Raw genomic sequence first — 25,947 nt, forward strand, 5'->3', positions numbered from 1 at the left:
CATTCTTCGACGTTCAGTTTTAGTTTTTTTTTTAGTTTGAAGTCATTATTGGTGCAAAATCCGCGTCAAGCTACGAGAGAGTAAGAAGAGATACTCAAAAGGTCAGGTGCGTGTAAAGAGGATCTCGGCAGAATTACGAGCATGGCCTGGTCATGTCTCGTCAGAGCCATTAGCGATGGGGCCTGTCCTGAAGAGATTCGCTTTGTTGGCACCTAAGTAGCTGACTCTGCTTACCTACCGCTAATCATACGATGCATCACCGGCTAGGATATAATTCACTCTTCACTAAATTGTTATGGAGAATTAGACACATTCACTGCAATTTTGTCACATGAGGTGATCTCAATCAATTTACAATCGTACCAGAAGCAAGACAAATCCTCACGTGAAAAATGAGATAGGGATGTATCTAATAGCTTCAAATTACGTGCACAAAAATGTTCGATAAAACGGAACATTCCAGCTTTCAAAAGTAACGGTAATGAGAATTATCGTTATGCTAACTTCCAAGCTTTTTTGGAGATTAATTTATTTCTGGACACAGGGACCTTCTGTATCTCTGACTTCTTGGAAAATACAGGACGAAAAGGAGTTTGGTCGGTATTCTAGACTTTCTGAAGGTGATATAAAAAAAACTCACTCCCTTTCTTAATAAGAACAAGATACAAAACCCCATGCACTTCTATCTAACACTTCATTCTTTGACTTATTCGCTAATTTCCACTCTTCTTTGCATATTTCCTTGTGACTGCGCAGCTTTCTGCGTCTCTGTGGTTAGAAGAACATCTAAGACGAATTCTGCGTCTTCATGAACGACTAGAGCGTGACCTCTTCGAGGTATGTTCGCGTATCCGTCGGCATACCCACTGAGCACGTTATGTCCTGGAGTTATTCGCGGAGAATCCGCTGGCACCCCCTTTACCGTTCCCGCTAAAGGTCACAATCACAATAAATCATCATCAAGGTTAATATGTATGAAAAACAAAAGGGAATATATTTGTGACTCAATCTAATACTATGTTCTTCGTATCACGCTTATACGTGTATTTATATGCAATAGATACGATATTCCAAACAGAACATCATTGTTTCTTTTGAATAGTAGATTTTCAAATTTCTGACAAGCTTCAGCTCACAGTATGCTATCCACATTAGCTATACTTCCCTCGCTTGAGGAAACAGGGCGCAGATGCAGACTCTTCGTATGGATTTGTATGGCGTAGTAGAAATGGACAATTATCTCTGATGCATGTCGTCCTTGCTCTACGCTTCGTTATCACACGGATTCGTCGCCGTGTATGACCTTTGCATGTCTCTAACCGCAGGTGCGGCACTTCCGTCGACGTGGACGTGTTCATCCGAATGATTGCATTCGGATGAAAAGGGGAAATGCAGATAATTGGAGAAGAAAGATGGAAACCTAGGGACCGTCCTTCCTTTTACCATTACACAAAATTTTTTTGAGTTATGGGGAAAAAGATTTGACAATAAAAGGATTGTTTTTGATGAGCATACGTAGATACTTCAGGAGCGTCTATGAGAATTAATTTGCTCATCACGTTCACAAAAACGTATAATCAAATCATTCGTTATTCTTTCATTAAAAATTATCATATTAATATGTAATATAACAGCACAAAATAAATATCATATTGAAATATCATTGAACCAGTATAAGCCTCCGGCTAAAGCAGGACTTCAGACTTTCTGTGGTCTTTACTTCGCACCCTTCACAGATCAACGAAAATTAATATTAGTGCCGTTTTTGTGAAATTAGACTCGTGTATCTCCAACAATCTTTCCTCCTTTTTTATATTATAACTGAAGGCGAGGGATTCCATAGTCTTCTTTTTAAAAGCTTCAGTTTTACGTTTGGAAAACATTCGAACTTCAGCTTCAAACACTCCTTATCAATATGTTACAGACAAACGTTGACCGTTGGACCCGTCGCACCCGCTTCTATAGGTGTCTAGCGCCGGTGAAAACGTCGCACCCCCTTGTATAAGCATCTATCGCCCGTCGAAGCCCATCTTGCGGTTATCTGGTCCCGGCCCACCAAACTGACGCCATAGTATATTCATCTCCTCTTTTTGTGATTGCTTGACTAAAACACACACATAAAGATGCACACACGAGACAGATTAAGCCCGTTGTTATACAGCATGATAGCTGGCAAATTTGGAAGTATACATTAAGATAAAAGTTTATTAACCTTCTCTAACATATGAGAGAAACTTTATCAAAGCCAGCCATACATACCTGCACAGTTTGGGGCAATGGTGAAAAAGTGCTCGTCTATCAGGTACATGGCGATGGTTCTGTACCTCACCGGTGCAGAGTTCTAAATCACTATGGAGTACTTTTGTGACACACAGACAAACACACACACGGACTAAGCGCGCTTATATAGCATGATCATGCTATATACGAAGTATATAATAGTATATATATATATATATATATATGCTATACATGAATGATCATGATCACGATCATGATCATTAATATCATCAAAAGACAAACCACAATTGTTGTTTTTCCGTTACTCTGTCTAGTACAAATATGAAAACAGAATCATTTCTGTTGCATACCCACCACGCGCTCAATACCTCTATACACAGTTGTTTTGTGTTCTATTTTTATTTTTATTTAAATAACAGTACCACAGGCGGTCATCTCTGCTACACCTCAGGAGGGAATGAGCTGTTGAAAGATAGAATTTTTAAGATATTCACTTACGTACGGGTAACCTATTAAACTTTCAAACATATACAACTAAAATAACTTATAAAAATAAATATGAATAGTTGGTAATAACGTTAATAGTGTTAATAGTAATAATAGTGGAAAATTCTCAAGGTAACGTGACCATCCTTTTTCGCAGAACGATCCAAAAAACAAAAAAAAACAACATTTCTTCAGGTGGCCAAGAAAAAAGTTTTCACAGGCTTAGTTTCTCCGTCGACCAAAAGCGACCTTTTGCCTCTCGAGAGACGTGGGTGAACCAAGGAATGGACTTCTTGTTTCTGCTGAGCCAGGAGTGACTTATGACACCCTTGTGTCCCGCAGGTCTGTCCAGCCAAAAGCCTGCAATCAAGTGACTGAGAGGTGCAAGGGAGGCGGTTTGGAGTGCCCTCCAACCAATAAGCTCCACACGTCCACTCCGGGAGAACGAAAGTTCTCCCAAAAACTCATGGGACTAGAGGCTTGCAACCTGTCCATGGGTTTTAAAAGTTTTTTGCATGTCACAGTAATAGAGAAGGGTCTCCTGATTCCGGAGGAAGACCTGGAACGGTAGCGCGAGGAATTACGGGGTTGCAGGAGGCATATAGACTATAGAACTGGAAAAGGGCTCAGTTGAGATGGAAGCAGTCGTGGAAGCCTTGGAAAACCACAGTGGCATCCCTACTCAGTACATAAAGGTACTTCAAGAGTTGTACAGTAACTTCACGACCGAAATTTCGCCATTCTACAAGAAAGTCATCATTGACGTGAAGAGGGGGGTCCGACAGGGTGATACAATTTCACCCAAAATATTCACAGGCACCCTCGAGAACGCAGTTCGAAAGTTGGAATGGGACGACACGGGAGTGAAGAACGACGGTCGGCAGCTACACCGTTTGTGCTTTGCTGATGACATCGTACTGGTGACACCTAGCATCAGCCAAGCGGAACGAATACTGACAGAATTCGACGAAACATGTTGATGCATCGGTCTTCAGCTGAATCTGGTCAAGACGATGTTCATGCTGAACGGATGGGTCTCGGATGCCCCATTCACGCTTAACCGAACGAACATATCCGAATGCACCAGTTACATTTATTTGGGTCGGGAATTGAACATGATGAACGACTTGACCCTCGAGCTGGGCAGGAGGAAACGAGCGGCTTGGGAAGCGTACAAGCGCATCGAAGATGTAGTGAAGACCAGGAATCCCAGACTCCGTGCTCACCTCTTCAACGCCACCGCACTTCCTGCCTTGACCTGTGCTTCGGAATCCTGAGCATTTCGCAAGCAGGAAGGCAGTGAGCATCATTGAACGCGCAATTGAGAGAGTGATGCAGGGAGTATCCCGTTTCACGCAATTGAGGGACGGATTCGAAGTTCTCTCCTACGTCAGCTATCAAAGATTAGAGACGCTGCAGCGTTTGCCAAGGAAAGTAAAATAAGGTGGTCCGGACACGCGATGCGCTTTAACGGCAACCGTTGGACCAGAGCCGTGACTGACTGGGTTCCCCGCGATATTAAGCGCACTACAGGAAGACCGCCGACCCGATGGTCAGATTTCTTCACGATTTCGTTCAAAGAAAACTATGATGCTCTTCGTGTCCCAAGCAGAAAGAGGTACCACTGGACGACTCTGGCACGCGATCGGGACAAATGGAAGAATTACTGGTGCCCGCTCGACCAATTCGAAGATCTTCGGGAGTCAAGGTGATCAAGGTGATATATTTATTATGATCATTACTTGTATTATTGTAATTTATTGTACTTATTTTTTACCTACACGTTGAATCATACTATCCCCCTTTTACTTTATTAGTAAAGATCTGACAAGTACCATATTCCCTAAAGCCTTACGCTTAAATTTTTGGTCTGATATTGTTGGTATTTGCTTGTTACTATTTCCTTATCAAGCCTAAAATAACAGTCCCTTCATCTTGTTTTTTTTTGTTATGCCAACAAGGTTTAGGTGAAACTTCTTTATTGGCCTGACGTTTCGACAAACTCGTCTTTTTCAAAGGCCTGAAAATGGTTCGAGGTCTCTGATACCATGCATATCCCACCAAACTCCTCCTCTCTCCTCGCCATCCCCCGATATTGTTCCAAGTACACCACGCAAGACCTTAAAAGGAAAACAGCTGACCAGTATCACCGACTAGAGGGGTTGGTACACCACCGCGTTCTTAAAGATTGTCACCAAGGCGAATGAGATCTACGCACTGTGCAGTATCCTTAAGTACTGTTGTCTGGATAACGTTAAGGAGCTGCATGTGGGGCAATCTTATAGCTCACAGAGTGTTACGAACGGTAAGAAGTCATTGGTAATTGATAAGCACTCATTTTTGTTATTCATGGACGGATTCCTGGCGGAAATCCAGAACGCTGTCAAAGCCTTCCTAGCAGATATTTCTTTCTCGTGCGCTAATATCGTACATTTTATTTCAAACTCGTTTCCATCATGCTTATCATTTTTGTGGCGCCCTAATGGTGTCATCGAACTCCCTCGCCTTTTACCAGCCAAATGTTCCTTGATACGCACGTTCAGCATCCTTCCAGTTTCTCCAACATAAATGGCGTTGCACGTTAGGCATTCTATTTGGTAAATAACTCCGATTCTCGTGCAATCACCGGCCTTACCGAATGGACAAACAACGCAACATTCTGACCCGCATTGCCTATCGTAGAATCTATTGCGAACTAACTGTCGCTTGATGCTGTCGTTCGGTATGTTCACCAACACAACATCATCTTGCAGCTGTGCTCGCAAAAGAGTCCGCTGTGTAGCAGCAGTTAAGGAGTCAGAGACGAAGGGGATGCACAAAGGAATTCTACCTTCACGTGGGATCCTCAATATGTTGTTCGTACGTCGAGATTGGGTGTTAGATTTCAATCTCGAGTACCCGTTTGAACTAGCTATGCTTGTGGCTAGTTTTAGTGATTCCTCCCGTTCTCTATCCCCTGTGCACATTGCTGTTGCTGTTCTAACCATATTTCGGATAATTGCCTTTTTCATGCCATTAGGATGGGCTGACTTTGCGTTTATCGTGAAGTTTTTCGAGCTTTCCTTGCGATACCATTTCACACTTGCAATGCCATTGTATAGTCTTATTTGAGCATTCAAATAAGGCAGCCAACCATCTTTTGGTTGTTCTCGAGTGAGTTCTATGTACTGCGATCGCTCATTCAGAATTCTAAAGCATTCGTCCATTTCGGATTGCGTTGATGTTATAATGAAGCAATCGTCGATATAACGGCAGTGCATCTGTAGAAGACGTTCTATCACTGGTTGTTCTATTCTGCTCATAAAGCAAACGGCAAGAACTGGAGCAAGCCTTTGGCCCATAGCAAGTCCTCTTATTTGAAAGAAATATTTTCCTGACCATTTAAAAATATTGCACTGGAGGCATTCGTTGATCGGGATCATTCTGCATCGTAACGATCATCATAACGACCTACGCTCAATGTCAGCGGAGACATATAAAATAAGGCCAATAATAAGTTGTGTAGGAGGACCAACAGACCGTATCTCTTGGTTTCCAAATAGAATTGTGAGTCAACTACTACCAAAAGTGTCTTCTCATCTATCAAGCAGTTCACAATTCCTTGAACGTCTCAAAAATGCCAGATTCAAACAAAATTGTGTCATGGAGTCATTTGACGTGACGTCTTTGTACACAAACGTTCAAAACAAACAGGCGTTACAAGCGTTATCTGAAATGCTAGATAGACACGGCAGTAGTATAGAAACCTTTGGTCTAAGCAAGCAACGCATAATGATCCTGATCAACGAATGCCCCCAGTGCAATATTTTTAAATGGTCAGGAAAATATTTCTCTCAAATAAGAGGACTTGCTATGGGCCAAAGGCTTGCTCCAGTTCTTGCCGTTTGCTTTATGAGCAGAATAGAACAACCAGTGATAGAACGTCTTCTACAGATGCACTGCCGTTATATCGACGATTGCTTCATTATAACATCAACGCAATCCGAAATGGACGAATGCTTTAGAATTCTGAATGAGCGATCGCAGTACATAGAACTCACTCGAGAACAACCAAAAGATGGTTGGCTGCCTTATTTGAATGCTCAAATAAGACTATACAATGGCATTGCAAGTGTGAAATGGTATCGCAAGGAAAGCTCGAAAAACTTCACGATAAACGCAAAGTCAGCCCATCCTAATGGCATGAAAAAGGCAATTATCCGAAATATGGTTAGAACAGCAACAGCAATGTGCACAGGGGATAGAGAACGGGAGGAATCACTAAAACTAGCCACAAGCATAGCTAGTTCAAACGGGTACTCGAGATTGAAATCTAACACCCAATCTCGACGTACGAACAACATATTGAGGATCCCACGTGAAGGTAGAATTCCTTTGTGCATCCCCTTCGTCTCTGACTCCTTAACTGCTGCTACACAGCGGACTCTTTTGCGAGCACAGCTGCAAGATGATGTTGTGTTGGTGAACATACCGAACGACAGCATCAAGCGACAGTTAGTTCGCAATAGATTCTACGATAGGCAATGCGGGTCAGAATGTTGCGTTGTTTGTCCATTCGGTAAGGCCGGTGATTGCACGAGAATCGGAGTTATTTACCAAATAGAATGCCTAACGTGCAACGCCATTTATGTTGGAGAAACTGGAAGGATGCTGAACGTGCGTATCAAGGAACATTTGGCTGGTAAAAGGCGAGGGAGTTCGATGACACCATTAGGGCGCCACAAAAATGATAAGCATGATGGAAACGAGTTTGAAATAAAATGTACGATATTAGCGCACGAGAAAGAAATATCTGCTAGGAAGGCTTTGACAGCGTTCTGGATTTCCGCCAGGAATCCGTCCATGAATAACAAAAATGAGTGCTTATCAATTACCAATGACTTCTTACCGTTCGTAACACTCTGTGAGCTATAAGATTGCCCCACATGCAGCTCCTTAACGTTATCCAGACAACAGTACTTAAGGATACTGCACAGTGCGTAGATCTCATTCGCCTTGGTGACAATCTTTAAGAACGCGGTGGTGTACCAACCCCTCTAGTCGGTGATACTGGTCAGCTGTTTTCCTTTTAAGGTCTTGCGTGGTGTACTTGGAACAATATCGGGGGATGGCGAGGAGAGAGGAGGAGTTTGGTGGGATATGAATGGTATCAGAGACCTCGAACCATTTTCAGGCCTTTGAAAAAGACGAGTTTGTCGAAACGTCAGGCCAATAAAGAAGTTTCACCTAAACCTTGTTGGCATAACAAAAAAAAAAACATAAATACGCTATCAAATGCCTAGGTTTCAAGAAGAGAGGAGTTGGAGATTAGTTCCTTCATCTCCACGCACATCGGTTGAGCGCGGTGAGGCAGTACATCTGCTTGGGGAACTCCGCGAGTTGTAAATGTAACTTGCATGAAGAATACATTTTACTGGCTGATGTGAATGGATGCCTCTGACATCTATGACCTACCTGCGCTTTAATAACTCTACAGGTAGTATAAATGTATCTAATAAAATGATGAAGGATAAAGTGTCTGACGTTAATCAATCTACTTGGGATGCGCCCCCACGTTCACTTCATTTCAGAATCAGGGATGAAAGGCTTGATGAGCACGAGGGCGGTTTCGAACCTACGATCGATCGGGCAGACAGCGGAGACAGCGCCTCTAGCGCTACACTACACGATCCCCAAATATAATTAATATGTAATAGCAATAGTGAATTAATAATAGTATATTTATAATAATATACCCAATATCTAATACCTAACTTGCCTAAGTTTTGGTTTTTTGGTTTTTTTTTTGTTTTGCATTTTTTACGTTTCGTCGTTATTGAATCATCTCTGTGCCGGAATCGGGAACACGGGTCTATTCCCTGCTCATTCTACTCTTTTTGCTGTTTTTTTACTCCGTTTTTTCTGTGTTTTTTTGTACCCATCCTTGCCACATCCTTTTTTCCCCCATTCAACGTAATAAATAAATGAAAAACAAACAAATTCAAATTGTTTTCTTGATGCTAAAGTATTTGCTTGAAAAATTGTAATTCTGGAAGAGTGACGCACATACGATTGTTCGAAGACGATGCAGGAGATAGCGGCGATGGAGGCGGTTCGCGATGGCTGCTGCCGTTGTTTAGAACGCTCGTTTGTCAGGATCTAAGGCAAATTATGCATTTTGGTTGAGCGTAAGGAGACATATCGCAACAAATCAGCTGCAAATCTCGAATCCAATTAGACCAGAGTCATTTATTTTAGTTTTCGCATTTAAGTACTGTATGTAATTGCCTACTTTTGTCTTGCATTCGCATAGAATATTATCTAGGAGGAAAAAAATCACATCACTATCTTTCTTTTAAACCATCTACATTGGAATGGATCGTCTAGGAAGAGCCAAAACTAGCCCTGTTTTTTTTTTTATTTTTAACTTTAACACTTCTTTTATATTGGTTCTATGTATCTTAGCCATAGAACAGAATTTTTGAGGAGTATGAGGAATTTTTGCTAGCGTTGTTTCTCCTATTTCCAGTATTCTGTTAATTAAATTCACAAACACATCAAATTTAGAAAGCCAACAAAACTTGTGTAGAAGACGTAAGAAATCACAACGGAAGAAAGATTCGTAGTGTTTAATTACCTTAATTTTTTCGTATCGAAAATTCAAAAATCCACAAGATCGTGAACAACAAATGCAGATAATCAGTCAACACAATCTATGAAAATAAAATATGTTTCATCCATTAATAACACATAAAATATGTTTGATATCCGTGAGATATGACTTGAGATGAATATCAGATTTTTCATGGCTGATTTTTCTGAGAAAACCATCACAGTCAGTATTTGCGCGAGTACGAATTGTAATGTAAGACGATTTTACATTCCTGTACCATCGATAATAAGCGAGTGTTTGCATTTTTGTAACTACTTTCAATAAATCTCAGAGACACTTCTTGTAGTTTTGCACTTCTTCGCTAGATCCGTTCGTTAAGAATGCGAAATAAATTCGCTGTTGGTGGACGATTGTACAGTTCGCCAGGCTGCATGTCGAAGCACCGTTGTTAAGGAGCCTATCTTTATACAGAAATCTTCTGGAAACACCGTTCATCACATTTCGCATCGCTGCCAGTAGAAGCAAAACCTTTATTGTCGGGATCGTTGACGTTACGAACCGTTACCGCTGACGTTGAGATTCGCATGTATATCTTCGTCCATGAATCACTTCATTCAAAAATTCAGTCCACAACGTGTCTGGCCCCTAACCAGAACACTTAAAGGCATCCACGAATCTAAAGTGGTGCCGATTTCAGGTGGAGTATTCTCATACGGGAGAGTAGATTAAGGAGAGGGGATGATTCCGTCCATTTCTTCCTAATTGGCGTAAAAAACGGCCTGAAGGATGCGGCGCATGCACAAGACTGCTGCGCTCCAGTCGAACTCGTCGTGGAAAATAGCGCGCAGAAACGCTCGAAGTCGTATCTTCTGGGCCGTTTTTTGTGGCAATTAGGAAGAGATGACGGAATCACCCTTCTCTCTACGACACCGTACAGGCATAAACCACTTGAAATCCGCATCACCCCAGATTCGTGGGGTGATGCCTTTAATCTACGATTCTTTTTCCAAACATTTCGAAAACAACCAGTACAGGGCTGACAATTACAAAAGGCGAAGCGATTCCATTGTCTGAATATTTGATTCGTTCTATTTTTATTTCAATAAAAATCTCAAAGTCTTTATTTCCTATTCATATCACCTTCCCCTGATCGATTGTTAATTTATCAAAAATGATGTGGAATGCTTTCAAGCGACGCATATGCTGTAAATTTGCTGCAAATGCGGTCGACACAATGGATTAGTAAGTAAAACATTGGTGCTCATTGGAAACTCTCAATGCTAAACAGAAAAATCCGGAACGGAAGACCAAGTCTGTCTCCTTGTTTTTTTCTACGGCTAATAATTATGCTGCATTTGCAGTGACCGGCCGATAAGGAGATATTTAGGGATCACTCTTCCTAAGAATATCTCAAGAACTTTTTTAACTCTTCTCTAACAACTATAGAATTGGAAAAAAGAAAAAAAATCGGACCATTGGCTTTTTTTTCGCCTTGAAATATGCTGTATGTATTTTCCAATGAGTGGCGATAACAAGAGGTTTATGAACCGCCATTCTAAAAAAATTGTATCAATCACTTTTTTTGAACAATAATTTTGTCACTAAAAATTGTAACCTCTTCTCCTCTGAGAGGGGTAAAATTAATTTTAAAAAAATAAATATGTAACAGATTTGCAATTTGCAATAGGTTTTTTGGAACTGCAGATTTTTAGTGCTAATTGACCGAAATGACTACATTTGAGAATAATTCAATAGTGTTGCTTATCTCAGTTTATATTCAATATACCATAGAAACTAATCCTATTATCAGGTCATGGATTGGACAATATGGTCGAAGTTTTTACATAATTCATATCAGTTTGAAAGCTTTTAATAGCTAAGAGCATCCAATCAAAAAAAAAGGCACAATCCATTAATTTAAAATCTGATCGAAGCATGCAAATTAGGACAACAAGGCAAGATACGTTTTGCATATTGTATATAAATCATTGCAAAACACTCATCACATTCCACTGAACATGTCTCCCCTCTCAACTCCATCCTTTTTAAATTGCTTGCTGTTCTTTTAAATTTATTTTCTTATAATAGCTTTTAAAGACGTCTCAATAATTTTAACGTGTTTTTAACTTAAAGGCATCACCCAACGAATATGGGGTTTCAAGTGGGTTGCGCCTATACGGGGTCGTAGATTATGGTGAGGATGGTGATTCCGTGCATTTCTTCCTAACTGCCGAAAAAAACGGCCCGGAAGATGCGGCTTCGAGCGTTACGGGCCGCTGTTTCCTACAACGAGTTCGATTGGAGCGTGCCAGCCATGCGCGAGCGTTGCATCTTCCGGGTCGTTTCCGGACTTCCGTACGGAATCATCCTCCTCCTCCGGAAGTCATTGTATAGGCCACTTACACGTTCGCAGACATCAAACCATTCTGAATTGAAATGAACGTTGTTGCGCATCCCAACCGGATTGCTCAAAGCCAGTCTCTTTACCCTTTAAGGGAATAGTATCCTTGAGGGAATGGTGCATCCTCCAAATCCATATTTCAAAACTTTCGAATTTAAATGAGCAAAATTCAAACATTTCATTTTCGAATCCTGCTACTCGAACAGCTCCACTGACAAAACGGAAAGTCCTCGCCAGCAACTTGAGGGGGTGAATACTTCAGGTTCCGAAATTGTGATGCATTGTGTTATTCCGTGAGATCATGTGCTTTCAAAACTACCTGGACTAAAAGATAAGACTACTTCTTTACACTGACGGAGGAAGAGAGGATAGTTTTTAAAGAGAAGGCAATGCCAAATGTAGAAGAAATAAGAAATGAAATGTCAAATGTAGAAGAAATATACAAAAAATATACAAAATATACAAATAAAAGTACAAAAAAAAACTATACAGCTGATGAAAGGTCAAAAACCAATGAGATCCCAGACGTGAGGAAAGAAGAGAGCATGTTTTATTTCCGTGTAGGATTCTTTCTTTATGATTGTCCGTTCATGTTTCCGAAAAAATTAATTGATCCTGTGCTTCACTTCCGAAGATTACTTATTATACGAATAAATAATGGTTTTTTTTCTATTGGATGGATTTCATGAACAATTTTCTAATTAGCTGAAAAGGAGTGGCATGGTTTTGAAGGAGAACTGTTGTAGGTTGAATTGAAATTGGAAGTGGAAATTCTCCATGAGGTTTCTATTGTGCATTTTATTTTCTGCATTTCTAATAACTGCACTGAAATCTGCAATCGCCAAAGATGTCTACGGTAAGGAATTTTCGTTGATGACTTCGCTACAGTAACTGACGAACCACAATCCACTTCTTAAATTCAGATCCAACTACATGCGGTCTACCTGGACCTGGCTTCAAGGGTAATGAATTGAAAGCGTAAGTCACGAAAACGATTTTAAAAGCAGAAAAAGGAGAGATTTTTAATGTTGACAATACATGTAGATAGGATTTAGGACATAAGTTGTAAATCACACGGGAAATGAGAAATTACTCCTACCGTTAAAATAGGGCTCAGTTCACCTGACAAGGCAATTCTTTACATCCATAAGGTTGACTACTTCTACTCTTTCCTCTAAGACAAGTCAAGGTGGAGTTATGAAGTTTTTCCGAATGAAATTACGAGTTAAGTCTTTATATCGATACGAATGAGGACATCTACCTTACTCCTCCTATTTCTTCTCTAGTATGAGTGTAAAGAGTTATCTCTTTGGGGGATGATAAGGACTCTTTTCAATGGAATTGTAGTTGGTGTTTTGCATTTCCCTGCTTTTCTTTGCTTTCAAATTTTACCTATTAGATTGGGGAATCCGGAAAATGTCCTCTAGACGATGTCTTTAAAGCTACTTTAGACTATTCCTTCCTATTTCCCACGTTCGACTGTCCTTGAATGTTAAATACGTAGCCCTCTTTTATTGATTTGCTTGAGCTATGGCCAAGATTTGTATTGGTATTTATCAGCAGCTAATCTTTCGGCGCTTTCGCCTTCGTCAGAGCCTGAAAAAATCAACTCCATTAGTGATTTGTTCTCTCAAGCACTTTATCACCTACAGAAAGCATCCAAATGGTGGGCAAACTCAAACAACAACAACACACCAACACATTGACATGTGCTTACCTTATTAGCGAGACTTGGTAACGCAACAGAACACCACGTGGCACAACTATGATTCGCAAGGGTCCCATCAATTTCTTATGAAAAACCCTTTCTTCGAGTCCTTCTAAAAAAAACTCCCCTGAGCCACAACTACGAGTCACAAGGATTTTAGAGGGACCTGTCGGAAGGGCTTCTTTACAGGGACCTAACGGAAGGGTTTTTCATTGGAACCTGACGGGACCGTTGTGACTCATAGTTGTGGCACATGGTGGTCTGTTGCGTTACCAGGTCTAGCTAATCAGGTAAGCACTAGCGAATGTGTTGCTGTTTGAGTTTACCTACCGTTTGAATGCTCTCTATAAGGTGATAAGGCACTTGAGAAAATAAGTCACTAATGGTTTTGATACAAAAGGACTTCTGCTATCGGCAACGAAGGGGAAAAGAAGTGATCTACGACGATTGTGTACTCAAGGACTCTTTGTCCTTAGTTTCCTGGCACATCGAGGAGGGCCCAAAGGTGGAATACGAGAAGCTGCTCAGAGGATTACGAGACTGTGCTGACCGTGCCTCGAAGCCGGGCACGACAAAATTTGATCGAATTTCGAAGACCACCAAGGAGTTGTTCGAAAGAAGAAGGGCTTTGAGGAGGTTTGATCCGAATGCACCGCACATCGAGCGGTTATTAGCAAACACTAGGAGCAGAAAAGTCGTTGCAGGAGGATCTTTTGAAATACATGCAAAAGAATATTCTGGAACCAGCACAAAGAAGAACGAGTCTAAAGAGGTGCCGCAGGGATCTCCGCGGATAAAATATTCCGCTAGCAGCCTTGCTGAGCGAAGACAGGACTCGCACCTCTTCTCGTGGTAAGATGGAAATCATTACGGAGAGGTTTTACTCGAACCTTTTCCGTTCATCAACTTCTGTGACAAGCCGGATCATCTCCACTGGTGAAGCTCCACCACGTATTCTCCCTTCGGAAATACGAGTCGCTATCAAGAGCATGAAACCTGGCACAGCCCCCGGACCTGATTTTATATCAGCAGACTTTCTTCGAGCTGGTGGCCATCCACTTCATGTGATCTTTGCAGCGCACATGACATCCTACCCTCAGAAACTAAGGATCCCAGACCAGTGGAAGACCTCGCGAACCGTTCTTATCCATAAGAAAGGTGACCTTCGGAACTACCGTCCGATATGCTTGCTGAGCGTGTTATACAAAGTGTTCACCAAGATCATCCTCACGCGCATTTCCAGGACGATGGATGAAGCCCAGCCTCAAGAACAAGCTGGATTCCGTCAGGGGTTCAGCTGCTTAGACCACAACCAGACCGTGTCGAGGGTCATAGAGATTTGCCGGGAATACCGCCTGCCCATTGTTCTAACCTTCGTCGAACATGAGAAAGAATTTGACAGCGTAGAAGCGAATGCAATACTGTCAGCGCTGCTCGATCAAAGTGTAGACGCTTTGCATGTGAGGACATTAGCCAATTGCTACAATCGATGACCACTAAAATACAGCTTTTCCACCGTCCTCTCACTATACCCATTGGAAAGGGGTACGACAAGGCGATACTATATCGCCAAAGCTGTTTACGGCTGCATTGCAATGGATAATGAAATCACTTTCCTGGGAAGAAAGGGGCATACGTGTTTATGGAAGATTTCTCTCGAACCTACGTTTCGCGGACGACATCGTTCTCTTTTCGAGCAGTACCAAAGAAGCAGAAACGATGCTCAACGAATTGAACGAAGCACGGAAGAGAATAGGACTCCGAATAAACAAAAAAAAAAGACACAGTTCATGAAGAACGCCTACTGCGAGGACGGAGGAGTACAACTTGAAGGCATCCAAATCGTGGAAACTTCGTCATACGTATACCACGGACGTTCTATGAACATGGAAAACGACTTAAAGGAAGAACTGAATAGAAGAATGAGAGCAGCATGGGCAGCATTCGCAGCTGTGAAGCTACGGAGCAAAATCTTCGTGCCCATCTGTTTGACTCGACAGTTCTTCTAGCGCTCTGTTACGCAGCGGAGACGTGGTCAGACACCGCTGCCACGTCTAAGAAGCTACTTACTACCCACAGAGCCCTTGAGAGATGCCTTCTGAAGTTTCACCGGCGCACACAACACCTGGCCGGTCTTCGCAGCTCCGACTTAAGAGGAATGTCCCGTCTTCGCGAGCCAGCAGAATATGTTTCGAAAGCAAAACATAGATGGGCAGGTCACATCGTGAGAAGAATCGACGTTAGATGGACTGAAAAAACGCTAGAGTGGATCCCAAGAGATGCTAAACGCCCTCGAGGGTGACCGCCAACGATATGGAGTGACGTGTTCGCTATACGGATATACCAGCTGAAAGATCAGCTGAATACGGCTCAAGGACCTCGTCAACGTCAACAACGAAACTTGAGAACATCTTGGACACTGACAATTACGAGGGGTCCAGTGAAGACGTGCCATCTAAGTATCTAAGTATCTAAGCAGTGGCTTTGATTTTTTCCAGGCTCTGACGAGGGCGATAACGCCGAAACAATAGCTGTCTAAAAAATCCCCCTAATTTCTCTAAAACTTTTGGGTGATCTTCATTTGGTCCAGCCCTCATATTCATACCAATACTAGAAAATCAAAGAGAGTTCATTTTAGAGAAGAAAGAAAAAACGTTGGAAATGATGTAAAGAGGATTGTGAAGAGAGACATTGATAAAGACTATTCGGTGGACTATAATCCTACTGCTGGTGATGAGACCGAAGAGGACGAGAACGATCCGATGCGAACAAAGGTTCCCAACATTTTTCATACCATTGGTTTTAGAATTTAGCGCGGAAATTTGTGAACAGCAGTGAATCACTACGAACCAGGCGTACGCGTGATGTTGTCTAGGATTTTTTGAATGAAATAAGTATTAGGCTTATGCATAAGTCTCCCGTTGCGACTCCTTTGTGAATATTTTAAAAACGGATAGGTCTGGAGATCGACCGTGTGCACCGTTCCCATCATTCGCTCGCCTTCATTTCTCGGGCATCTTGTCCGGTCGCTCCCAGGAAAAACTGGAATGAGACTAGAAATAATCTTCGAATGATTGAGCATAAAACTAAAACTAAAAAAAGCATATGCATAGGCATAAAACTTATGCATCAACCTAACCGGTAAAAAAGGGCAACGATGAAGGTAAATTGGTGTCCAATAGGAGTAACAACACAACGCAAAGAAATTATGAAGTTCTACAAATATAAACTTTAAGCTCTACTTTTTCCATGCGCAAAAAAGGATAGTTTTTGTTCCTTAACATTTCATATGTCAAGATCTTATGGGTTCACCTTGATCACCTTGATTTCCGTTGATCTTCGAACTGGTCGAGCGGGCTCCAGTAATTCTTCCATTTGTCCCGATCGGGTGCCAGAGTAGCCCAGTGGTTCCTCCTTTCGCGTGGGACACGAAGAACATCATATTTTTCTTTGAAGGACTTCGTGAAGAAATCTGACCATCGGGTCGGCGGTCTTTCCGTAGTGCGCTTAATATCGCGGGTAACCCTGTCGCTCACGGCTCTGGTGTAACGGTTGTCATTAAAGCGCATCACGTATCCGGCCCACCTTATTTTACTTTTCTTGGCAAACGCGGCGGCGTCTCTAATCTTCGATCGCTGACGTAGGAAAGAACTTCGAATCCCGTCCCTCACTTGCGCGAAACAGGATACTCCTAGCATCATCTCTCAAATGCGCGTTCAATGATGCTCACCGCCTTTTCTTCCTGCTTGGAAAATGCTCAGGTTTCCGAAGCACAGACCAAAGCAGGAAGCACGGTGGTGTTGAAGAGGTGCCCACGGAGCCGGATGTTCCTGGTCTTCTTCACTACATCCTCGATGCTCTTGTGCACTCCCCAAGCCGCTCGCTTCCTCCTGCCCAGCTCGAGGGTCAAGTCGTTCATAATGTTCAGTTCCCGACCCAGATAAACGTAGCTGGTGCATTCAGATATGTTCGTTCCGTTGAGCGTAATTGGGGCATCCGAGACCCATCCGTTGCGCATGAACATCGTCTTTTGCAGATTCAGCTGAAGACCGATGCATCCACATGTTTCGTCGAATTCGGTCAGCAGTCGTTCCGCGTGGCTGATGCTAGGTGTTATCAGTACGATGTCATCAGCAAAGCACAAACGGTGTAGCTACCGACCGTCGTTCTTCACTCCCGTGTCGTCCCATTCCAACTTTCGCATTGCGTTCTCGAGGGTGGCTGTGAATATTTTGGGTGAAATTGTATCACCATGTCGGACTCCCCTCTTCACGTCAATGATGATATTCTTGTAGAATTGTGAAATGCCGGTCGTGAAGTTACTGCACAACATTCGAAGTACCGTAATGTGGTCAATCGTGCTGAATCCTTTCCGAAACCCTGCTTGTTCGCATGGTTGTCCTTCATCCAAGACTTTTTCAATCCTATTAAGGATCTTGTAAAGAGCTTGTACATAACGGACAGTAAGCAGATTGGGCGATAGTTGTCGATGTCATGTAGATCTCCGTTTTTATACAACAACACGGTTTTGCTGGTCTTCCACTGTTACCACCTTGCATTCCCAAAGGAAACCTGCAAAGAGCCTCGCCAAAGTGTCGCTGAGTGCTGGCGGAGGTTCAGGTGTTCTGGTCTGTCGGAACCGGGTGACGTTCGCTTTCTTACACAAATGATAGCATGTCGTATTTCGGAGGAGAGAACCTCTGGAATAAAATGTCCGTCTTCCTTCTGATGGTGAGGAGGCAAGTGGACATGGCTGTCGAAGAGATCAGAGAAAATGTCGTAGATGATTTTCTCCATCCCCCTTCTTGATGCAGTGGCTGTTCCCTCTGGGTTCCGGAGAGCAGTCATCCTCGTCTTGCGACGGGTGCCTCTCCCCGCCTCTGCAGCTTCAGCCAGTACTTCTGCTTTTCTCTCTCTAAGGTCTTTCTTTGTCACCTCTCTGCAAAGCCTTGCGAGCTCGGACGTGAGCTCTTGGTTCCTTGCGGCTCGTGCTGCTCCGCACTGTCGTATCAGCTCAAGAGTTTGAAGAGACAGGAGTCTCTTGGTCGTTTTAAAACTCTTAGCCTTCTTCGCACAGTCGTGAAGGTGTTCAATGAGCCGGTCATATTCCTCGTCGATGTTGTCCATTGCGGAATCTTCCCAAAAGCCGGCTAGCGTAGCGAAGAGATCCCGGTTGATGACAGTGCTGGGATTTCTCTCTCTGAACTTGGCGGCTTTCACTGCTCTCCTTGTGAAGGAAAATCTTCCTCGATGGAGGCGATGGTCCGATCCGATAGAACTTTGGTACAAAAGCAAGGTCCGTGAGGCAGAACCTTTTATTGACGATGATGTGGTCTATTTCATTACGGTACCCTCCACCGGGTGACTCCCACGTCCAGCGTAGAGAGGAGGGCTTCTGGAATTGCGAGTTCCCATGGATGGTCTTAGTCGTCATGATGAACTCGGAGAGCCTCTCTCCCTGGTCATTCCATTGTAGGCCGTGGGTCCTGATGTGAAGTTCCTCCGGCGTTCTTCTTGCGCCAACTTTTGCGTTGAAATCGCCAATTATGACCTTGTAGAAGGCAGCTTGATGTTGGAGCGTAAGCGACGAAGATAGTCAAAGCTGGTGTTGGACCACATCTTCTCATCCGCAGACGTCCGATTCGGGTCGTAAGTTGTTCGAAAGAGTAGATGTTCTTTGCCATACTCGTGTTGACGAGGACGCCAACTCCACCAACACTTCTACTGTCGCATGTTCCTAAAAACAGCTCTTCTCCAGTTTCATATGCGGCGTTGAGAGGGTGACGTCGTCTCTACGCCTTTGGGCAAGCACAAGGTCGCTTTTGGTTCCTGATTAGCCCCCTATCCGCCAACCGGGGACGCGCCACGTAGCCTCGCGACTAACCGGCTGTGATGCCTCTAGTAAGGGAGATCCGTGGATCTTATGGGTTATCGACTTAAATTGAAAGTCATGAAATGTTCAGAAAATACAGACATCGGTCGAGTCTTTTTCTTTTCCTCGGAAATACAGTAAAAACTCCACTATTTTTCGTAGTGGTTTTTTATAGGTGCAGAAGGTTTAATTCACTTAAAAATTAATGCGCTTACAGTGTGGGGTTGAAATGAGTGAGAAAAGCGAAAAATTATGTAAGATTTTCTCGTTATTTTTGTTAAAACAACAGCGAAGTCGAATTCCTAATTCCGGCTACCACGTCGGGGCAAATATTCATTTTCTAATGGAATGCCTTAGATTTCTTTTATTTATAATAGTTACTCTTATATTCTTCTCTTCTGTTGCTCGGTAAGGGCCCTCAATGTGTACGTTGTAGAAAAAAAAAGAAACCCGTTGAAACGCAAGCACGACTGACCGATCCAGGCGGGATCTCTCGTAGCCATAGTTTGCAAATTTGAATACGAAGAAAAGACGTACGACAGAGATCTCAGCTTTGCTCACGGAGAATGAAAAAATGAAACGAAAGAAAAGAGCAAAGTGAAAAAAGTTCTAGGCACCCGACTGCACGTAACACTGGCGAAAAAATAAAGATAACATAGAAATGTTGTAAAAATGAAAATAATATAACAAAAAGAATGTGATAAACATATCCGTTCCAGATAATGGGAGGTGAGAGAGCTGCGAAGGATGAACTGCCGTGGGCTGCTCTTCTTGTGCTTCTTGCGGAGAAAAGTAAGCGTGAACCAGCTGCTAATTTCGAATATTTCAAGTGTTATTTCTATATTTTTTCGTTGTAGGAATATGTGGTGGGACGCTTATATCAAGACGGCACATAATCACAGCTGCTCATTGTTTCTGGAAGTCTGGTTCTCCGGAAGACTCTTGTAGGCAAGTTGCTAAGGATGATCACAAAAATCTCCACTTACTAAGCTTGATTTTGTTTTCTTCCTATATTTGAGTGAAGAACGTTTGACTGTCATCTTTTTTCTTTGAATTTTTTTCCAAAAAATAGATCTGATTTGTAGCGTTGAGAATATGCTTCCTGAGGGAGACATTCCGACTGGGGCCTTGGTTAGGATCGGTGGTACTTGTCTGTTACCTGACAAAAAACACAACTGTACTGAAGAAGATCTCGGTTACCTGTTCGGCATTAAGAGGTAAGCTTCAACTAACGAGAGTACTTCTGGATTGGAAATACGTTATGAAAAATTCTCTGAAGGTTACTGTATACACACTGTTGTGTTCGCGGCGAATAAGCAGAAAACATGCTTGATAATGAGGATGAATAATGCTATCTATCCTCCTTTTCCTGACTTTTTACTTTCAGAAATTCAGCGCAAATTGTTGCGTACCCTTAGGAAAGTGAAGAAACGTGATGGTTTAAAACAGCATTCAAGAAATTTTGTTTGGGTTGCTGGTTTCTTTTGAGTTGGAATCAGGCATCGTGGGTTGATCTTTTTCTGAACACTAGTAAAAATGGCTAAAAATGGCAAGAAAAAATATCCAGTAGCATAATGAGTTCTAGAGGCAGCAGATTACTTAACGAATAGACAATTTGAACCCACGAATTGAGGACATGAAACCCGGGAAAGTGGACTAAAGGCGAGATGTAGAGACACAGTGAAGCAACAGCTTTTTTTCTAGATTTACTCCGAGTATGATATTTCATCATAAAGAGGAACGGATAAGTTGTTTGATGTTAAAGGCATCACCCCACGAATTTGAGGTGGTACGGATTTCAGGTGGAGTATTCATATACGGGATGGGAGACTATGGAGAAGGGAGTGATTCCGTCCATTTCTTGCAAATCGGCGTGAAAAAAGGGTCCGGAAGATGCGCTCTGTGCACACGGCTGGCGCGCTCCAATCGAACTCGTTGTAGAAAGTAGCGCGCAGGAACTCTCGAAGCCGTATCTTATATCTATATCACAAATATGAGACATACCGACCATCAGTTACATTTTACCGGGTGCTTCAAGTTTTTTAAAGGTTCTTTATTGCGATCAGATCTTTTTTTGAGGTCGGACGTTTTGACTTATTTCTCTAAACTATTCTCTCCGCTCTATTATTCTGTATAAGATAAACACTTAACCTGAAGGGTTTTTTACAAATTGTGTAGATAAAAGAAGTAGAAAAGAATAAATAGAAAGATTTTCGTAAGGATGGTGGTGCATATTAGTTCATTTTCAATAAAAAAAAGAATGTCCAGGATAATTCTAACTTTTCCAGTATCCGTAAAGGTCCTATAGGGTTCGTGGAAAAATTTTTGCAGTTTCGGAGAAAACTCAGTAGAAATTCTACTGGTCACAGGAATTGCTCTGCTTCAAAAAAATCCTCCCTTCGAACATACTAACAGTTTTTTGTTTCTTGTTATCCGAATCGGATTTAAGTGGAACTTATCCTTGAAAAATAGTTGATGCACATAACATACCATTTAAAAGGAACAAATCCCAAACTGATGAGAAACTTATCAACTTTTTGAAAAAGGCACCATTTTCCCCTCTAAAATGAAAAGATTTAAAAGCATGAAACTTTTATTTTTTTCAGAGCATCTTATAGAAGTTTTTTCGAATATCGATGTAGCGGTACACGTGACATCGCTATTCTTGAGCTAACTGCTGACGTTCCTGAACATATCCATCATATTTGTCTTCCTCACATGAACAAGAAGATCGATATAAGTGATTCATCGTTAAGAATGAGCTCATTTGGATGGGGCGGTGACCGTGAGTTTTTCATACCTGTACGTTTTTTTCCAATTGTATTACATTTACACATATATTTTAAGCAATAAAAAATCTCAGTTCGGTACCATTCCTCCAGAAAGTTATGATCGGTAAAATTTTGATTTGATTGATGAAGGCAGTATATCAGGAAATTGACGGTGTTGGGATCTTTTCTCGACGCGAAGATGGCGGTAGGGGGTGGCTTATCACGGGATCACGCTCAATTCCGAGAAGTAAACAAAAAAAGATGAAACGTCTGGCTTCAATCACCCTGCCTGCGTCACTACGTTCACTTCAATTTAGAATTGTTTGAAGTTTACAAACGTGTAACTAGTCATTACAATGACTTTAGGGACTACCCAACGTGTCAAGTTAATGTTTTGTTGTTTTTATCCTCCCAGACAACTCTTGTATCAATTTATTGATACTGGAGGGATAAAAGGCTTTGCTGGCACCGTGGCGGTTTCGAACTTCTGGTCGATCGTGCCGTCACAGCCGGAACTTCTTCTGCGCTATACTCTTCCTTTGAGTTCTTCAAGCACGTCAGAAAAAAAAACGTGAGAAGTAGCCTCAGTGTGAAATGTCTCCCGACGATGTAATCAGATGTGCGATAAAACTTGAGCTATTCCATCGCCGCTCGAATTCGGCAATCCAACCAATGCAACCAAAGTAAGCACCAAAATTTGTTTCAGCAGCACAATTGGCGGCACACGCTGCGGATTCCCCCTTCGTCTTACTACCCGTAATAAGTTGCATCGTTCAGGAAACGGGGTCTTAGAACGCCCAAAACTCAACTTTTCCTTACAAAGTTTTAAAGTTTAAGTAAGAGAATTGAGCATAGCACTATACTTGCAGTCGTGAACTATGCGCACTCATGCAACTGTCTTTTTCCTCTGAGATCGGAACACTGTCATGGTATGCTGCCTTCAGACAGAAACAATTTTGAGTTGTTTCGAGTTCTTACTGGTTTAAGGTGTGAAAATGACTGAAAAGGAATGCAAAAGTTCCTTCCCCGAAAAGTTGGACGACACTTTCTGCACCTTTGAACGTCCCGACCGAAACGTTTGCCATGTGGGTGTTTGCGTTTTTTTACAGATTTTTTTTTGAATTAAACTTAGATATATATAGATTTTTCTAAATAAGGTTGTGCTTGGAAAAGTAGTAGTAGGATCACTCGGTAGATGTCTTTCAACTAACGAAAAACAAGGTTATAGTCGAATCAAAACCACGTGGACGACGGTGCAGTTGCGTAAGCGGGAGCGCTCAATGCGGTGCGGTTGAGCGTAGCGGTTAGGATTTAGTGGGGATCTTTGCTGCCACTCATCGTTGTAGTTTACGATGGTCGCACTCGATCCTAACAGTTAACCTAACCGCACCGATTCGAGCGCAGTCGCCTACGCAACTGCGGTGAGCTTCATCTCGTTTTGATCTGACCAAAGTAGAACAGGAATAGGTAGGCGTGGAATGAACAGTTAGCATAAAAGTAATGGAAATATTCAAGAAGTCCTACATAAAATCCTGAAAAGCTATTAGTTTTTGTCGATTTGATTGTTGCCGATGAAGAACCATTTCTTACATCCATTAGATTGTGGGCATTCTAATAAAGACCTAAAAAAGTTTATGGCTCGCATTAATGGGACATTTTTCATCTAAAAAAAGAGGAAAAGTCTATTTATTTTCTTATTTTTTTATTTTTTTTACTTGAAAACTCCCATACGTGTGCCAGAAAACAGAAACAAGAGACAGCGGAGCTCACTAGAATTTCATCAAAGTTTTAGCAGTTTAGTTTTAGCTTTATACAGAAACGTCGGCCCTTCATTGCACATTGCATGATGGGTTTCTCACTTTCTGTTACAGAAAGTAAGAAATCCTAGAAATATTGTGTCCGAACCAAACATCACTTCGACAGTTAGATTTTTTTCGTAGAAAAGAGAAGGAAATTGAACTATGTAATACTTTTCCTTGCGGTAAGATCAGGCATTTCTCCACTTACCGTAAGTGAAAGGTTCTATTACGAGATTTCTTCCCCAGATCCATGACCAGAATGAATCGATATTAGGTGAGTCTTCAAGGGCTGAATAGCTATGCTCAGTTTTCAATTTTAGGGCGATAGTGGTGGAGGAATTACAGCAAGAATAGATGGCAGAACATATCTTGCTGGAGTAGTGTCTTTTGGATCATCATGCGATGATTTGCAAAGCGGCCGTGCAAAACCAGAAGCTCAGGTAGCTGATATAGTAGATGTTTTTATAAAAATTTAACTAATGTAAAAAGGATAACCTTTTTGTATTGTATGTAGACTAATCTGTTCTCGGGGTACTCCTCTTTTTTCGACTTCAAACCAGAATATCTTCGAGTTTTTCTGAACACGTGTCTAAAGCGAAAGCGTTTAAAAAAATACTTGGGGTGGGTGCTAGAAGGAGCGAAGTCAGTGTTTTTTTTTTAAATCCAACCAGAAGATAAGGCTGGTTGTTTGTTTTTTGAGTTTGACATTTTGCTGTGACATGAAGTGAACGACTCGGGCGGCTTAGAAAGGTTTTCAGTCATCGACCGGTGAAGCAGTGTGGAATCATCCGTGTATACACTCTTGTAAAAACTCCCTGAAAAAATCCCCCATGTTTGATCTATGAAAAACAAAAAAAAAACAACCATTGAACAGCAGATCTTAAGCACTTCTGCAGCACTTATACTATCCTATAGTATAATTACATTCTAAGCCACTTAGTTTGTTTTTTGAGCATATTGTGCTGCTGACATTGTTCTAAAGCAGGAACCTTCTACATCGTGTACTACTTTTCTGCGCAGAACCAAATTTGTTAGCTTCGATTTTTATTCTGGCTAACGTTTTGGCGTCCTCGTTTTCTTCGGAGCATTGGAGGCGGTAAAATTGTGGTGTGAGTTGAACATCGTTAGTTAGAGTTGTGCCTCTAATATGCATAAAAATAAAATAGGTAAGTAGATAATAATGGATAAAATAGCACACGATTTTAATCTACAATGCGACGATACGAAAAAAAAGTCGAATGTTGTGCTTTTTGAGAAGTGTCCTTTTGATATGAGGAGACGGTGGTCTCGCATTCGAAGCTTTTTCACCCTTCATTAATATTTAGCTTTTATACATTTGAATAATCGACTGTGGTTTTGCAGGGACAAAAAAAATCAATTATGTTTGCTAAATTTCTAATCTTTGCATATCGCTTCATCAGAATCAACTGAAAAAATCCATTATCTGTCAACACTCAACCATTTCAACAGAATCGAAAGCTTTGATCATATTTTTATTTTCTTTTGATTAATTCATTGTTGTTTAAGGTCAACACGGACGTTACTAAGTATGCTGCTCTAATCGATAGTTGGCTTGGAACGAAAAAATCCAAGTGAGATGAAAACATTCTTCTCATAAAGGAGCATTGTCTTCAAAGGTTTCTTACTAGTAGATCTGTGAGCTGATGTTTTTCAATCTAAAGAAAATTGGCGTTTTATAGTGTGTGGCCGGTATGTCGCTGTCGACAAGCCGAATTCTCTTGAATATTTTTCATGCAATAAATAATTTCGCTCGATTAAAGTACAACATAATGATTTTTGCGTTCTGTTCCCTTTGAGAAAATAAGTAGACTTCGAATAACCTTGAATAAAGGGAAGAGGTTATTCTTTTACTGCGAAGTGAGCAATACAGGGTGATCCACTGGCTCAAGGAAGCACCAGATCTCTGGGATTTCCATAGCCCATCACACTTGATGTGGACCACCCATACACTCGCTGAGCGAAATTTCATCAATCAAAACTGATTTATTGGACATTAAAGTGTATGAAATCACAAAGGAAGTGTCCTCGAGCCGATATGACGTTTTAATCCTCAAAG

At 41.7% G+C, this 25,947-nt stretch overlaps 9 protein-coding genes across 11 annotated transcripts; 5 read left to right on the forward strand and 4 right to left on the reverse strand.

Moving 5' to 3' along the window:
• Positions 1-3,611: 3,611 nt before the first annotated feature.
• RB195_008942 (uncharacterized protein) lies at positions 3,612-4,037 on the reverse strand (the record flags this gene model as incomplete). The annotated part of the gene is made up of 1 exon (XM_064195702.1): positions 3,612-4,037. One exon carries the CDS (start codon positions 4,035-4,037, stop codon positions 3,612-3,614), a length of 426 nt encoding a protein of 141 aa, XP_064046847.1.
• Positions 4,038-5,006: 969 nt separating this feature from the next.
• RB195_008943 (uncharacterized protein) lies at positions 5,007-6,068 on the reverse strand (the record flags this gene model as incomplete). The annotated part of the gene is made up of 1 exon (XM_064195703.1): positions 5,007-6,068. The coding sequence occupies one exon, from the start codon at positions 6,066-6,068 to the stop codon at positions 5,007-5,009; it is 1,062 nt and encodes a 353-aa protein (XP_064046848.1).
• A 118-nt stretch (positions 6,069-6,186) lies between these two features.
• On the forward strand, positions 6,187-7,641 carry RB195_008944 (uncharacterized protein; the record flags this gene model as incomplete). 2 transcript variants are annotated; one of them, XM_064195704.1, is made up of 1 exon in its annotated part: positions 6,187-7,641. In XM_064195704.1, one exon carries the CDS (start codon positions 6,187-6,189, stop codon positions 7,639-7,641), a length of 1,455 nt encoding a protein of 484 aa, XP_064046849.1. The 2 variants fall into 2 exon arrangements, with proteins under 2 accessions (XP_064046849.1, XP_064046850.1); XM_064195705.1 differs by having other exon boundaries at positions 6,370-7,641.
• A 4,856-nt stretch (positions 7,642-12,497) lies between these two features.
• RB195_008945 (uncharacterized protein) lies at positions 12,498-25,466 on the forward strand (the record flags this gene model as incomplete). Of its 2 annotated transcripts, XM_064195706.1 has the most annotated exons (11): positions 12,498-12,576; positions 12,644-12,698; positions 16,067-16,202; positions 20,020-20,092; positions 20,158-20,248; positions 20,386-20,517; positions 21,907-22,085; positions 22,148-22,195; positions 23,059-23,156; positions 24,191-24,310; positions 25,398-25,466. In XM_064195706.1, the coding sequence occupies 11 exons, from the start codon at positions 12,498-12,500 to the stop codon at positions 25,464-25,466; spliced, it is 1,080 nt and encodes a 359-aa protein (XP_064046851.1). The 2 variants fall into 2 exon arrangements, with proteins under 2 accessions (XP_064046851.1, XP_064046857.1); XM_064195707.1 differs by lacking the exons at positions 12,498-12,576; positions 12,644-12,698; positions 16,067-16,202 and having other exon boundaries at positions 20,023-20,092.
• RB195_008946 (uncharacterized protein) lies at positions 13,811-14,284 on the forward strand (the record flags this gene model as incomplete). The annotated part of the gene is made up of 1 exon (XM_064195708.1): positions 13,811-14,284. The coding sequence occupies one exon, from the start codon at positions 13,811-13,813 to the stop codon at positions 14,282-14,284; it is 474 nt and encodes a 157-aa protein (XP_064046852.1).
• On the forward strand, positions 14,418-14,921 carry RB195_008947 (uncharacterized protein; the record flags this gene model as incomplete). The annotated part of the gene is made up of 1 exon (XM_064195709.1): positions 14,418-14,921. One exon carries the CDS (start codon positions 14,418-14,420, stop codon positions 14,919-14,921), a length of 504 nt encoding a protein of 167 aa, XP_064046853.1.
• On the forward strand, positions 15,362-15,730 carry RB195_008948 (uncharacterized protein; the record flags this gene model as incomplete). The annotated part of the gene is made up of 1 exon (XM_064195710.1): positions 15,362-15,730. One exon carries the CDS (start codon positions 15,362-15,364, stop codon positions 15,728-15,730), a length of 369 nt encoding a protein of 122 aa, XP_064046854.1.
• Positions 16,746-17,129, reverse strand: RB195_008949 (uncharacterized protein; the record flags this gene model as incomplete). The annotated part of the gene is made up of 1 exon (XM_064195711.1): positions 16,746-17,129. One exon carries the CDS (start codon positions 17,127-17,129, stop codon positions 16,746-16,748), a length of 384 nt encoding a protein of 127 aa, XP_064046855.1.
• Positions 17,186-18,862, reverse strand: RB195_008950 (uncharacterized protein; the record flags this gene model as incomplete). Its single annotated transcript, XM_064195712.1, has 4 exons — positions 17,186-17,528; positions 17,586-17,852; positions 17,978-18,628; positions 18,741-18,862. The coding sequence occupies 4 exons, from the start codon at positions 18,860-18,862 to the stop codon at positions 17,186-17,188; spliced, it is 1,383 nt and encodes a 460-aa protein (XP_064046856.1).
• Positions 25,467-25,947: the final 481 nt, after the last annotated feature.

The sequence above is a fragment of the Necator americanus genome, chromosome III (genome assembly GCF_031761385.1).
Source record: "Necator americanus strain Aroian chromosome III, whole genome shotgun sequence".
Taxonomy (NCBI): Eukaryota; Metazoa; Nematoda; class Chromadorea; order Rhabditida; family Ancylostomatidae; genus Necator; species Necator americanus.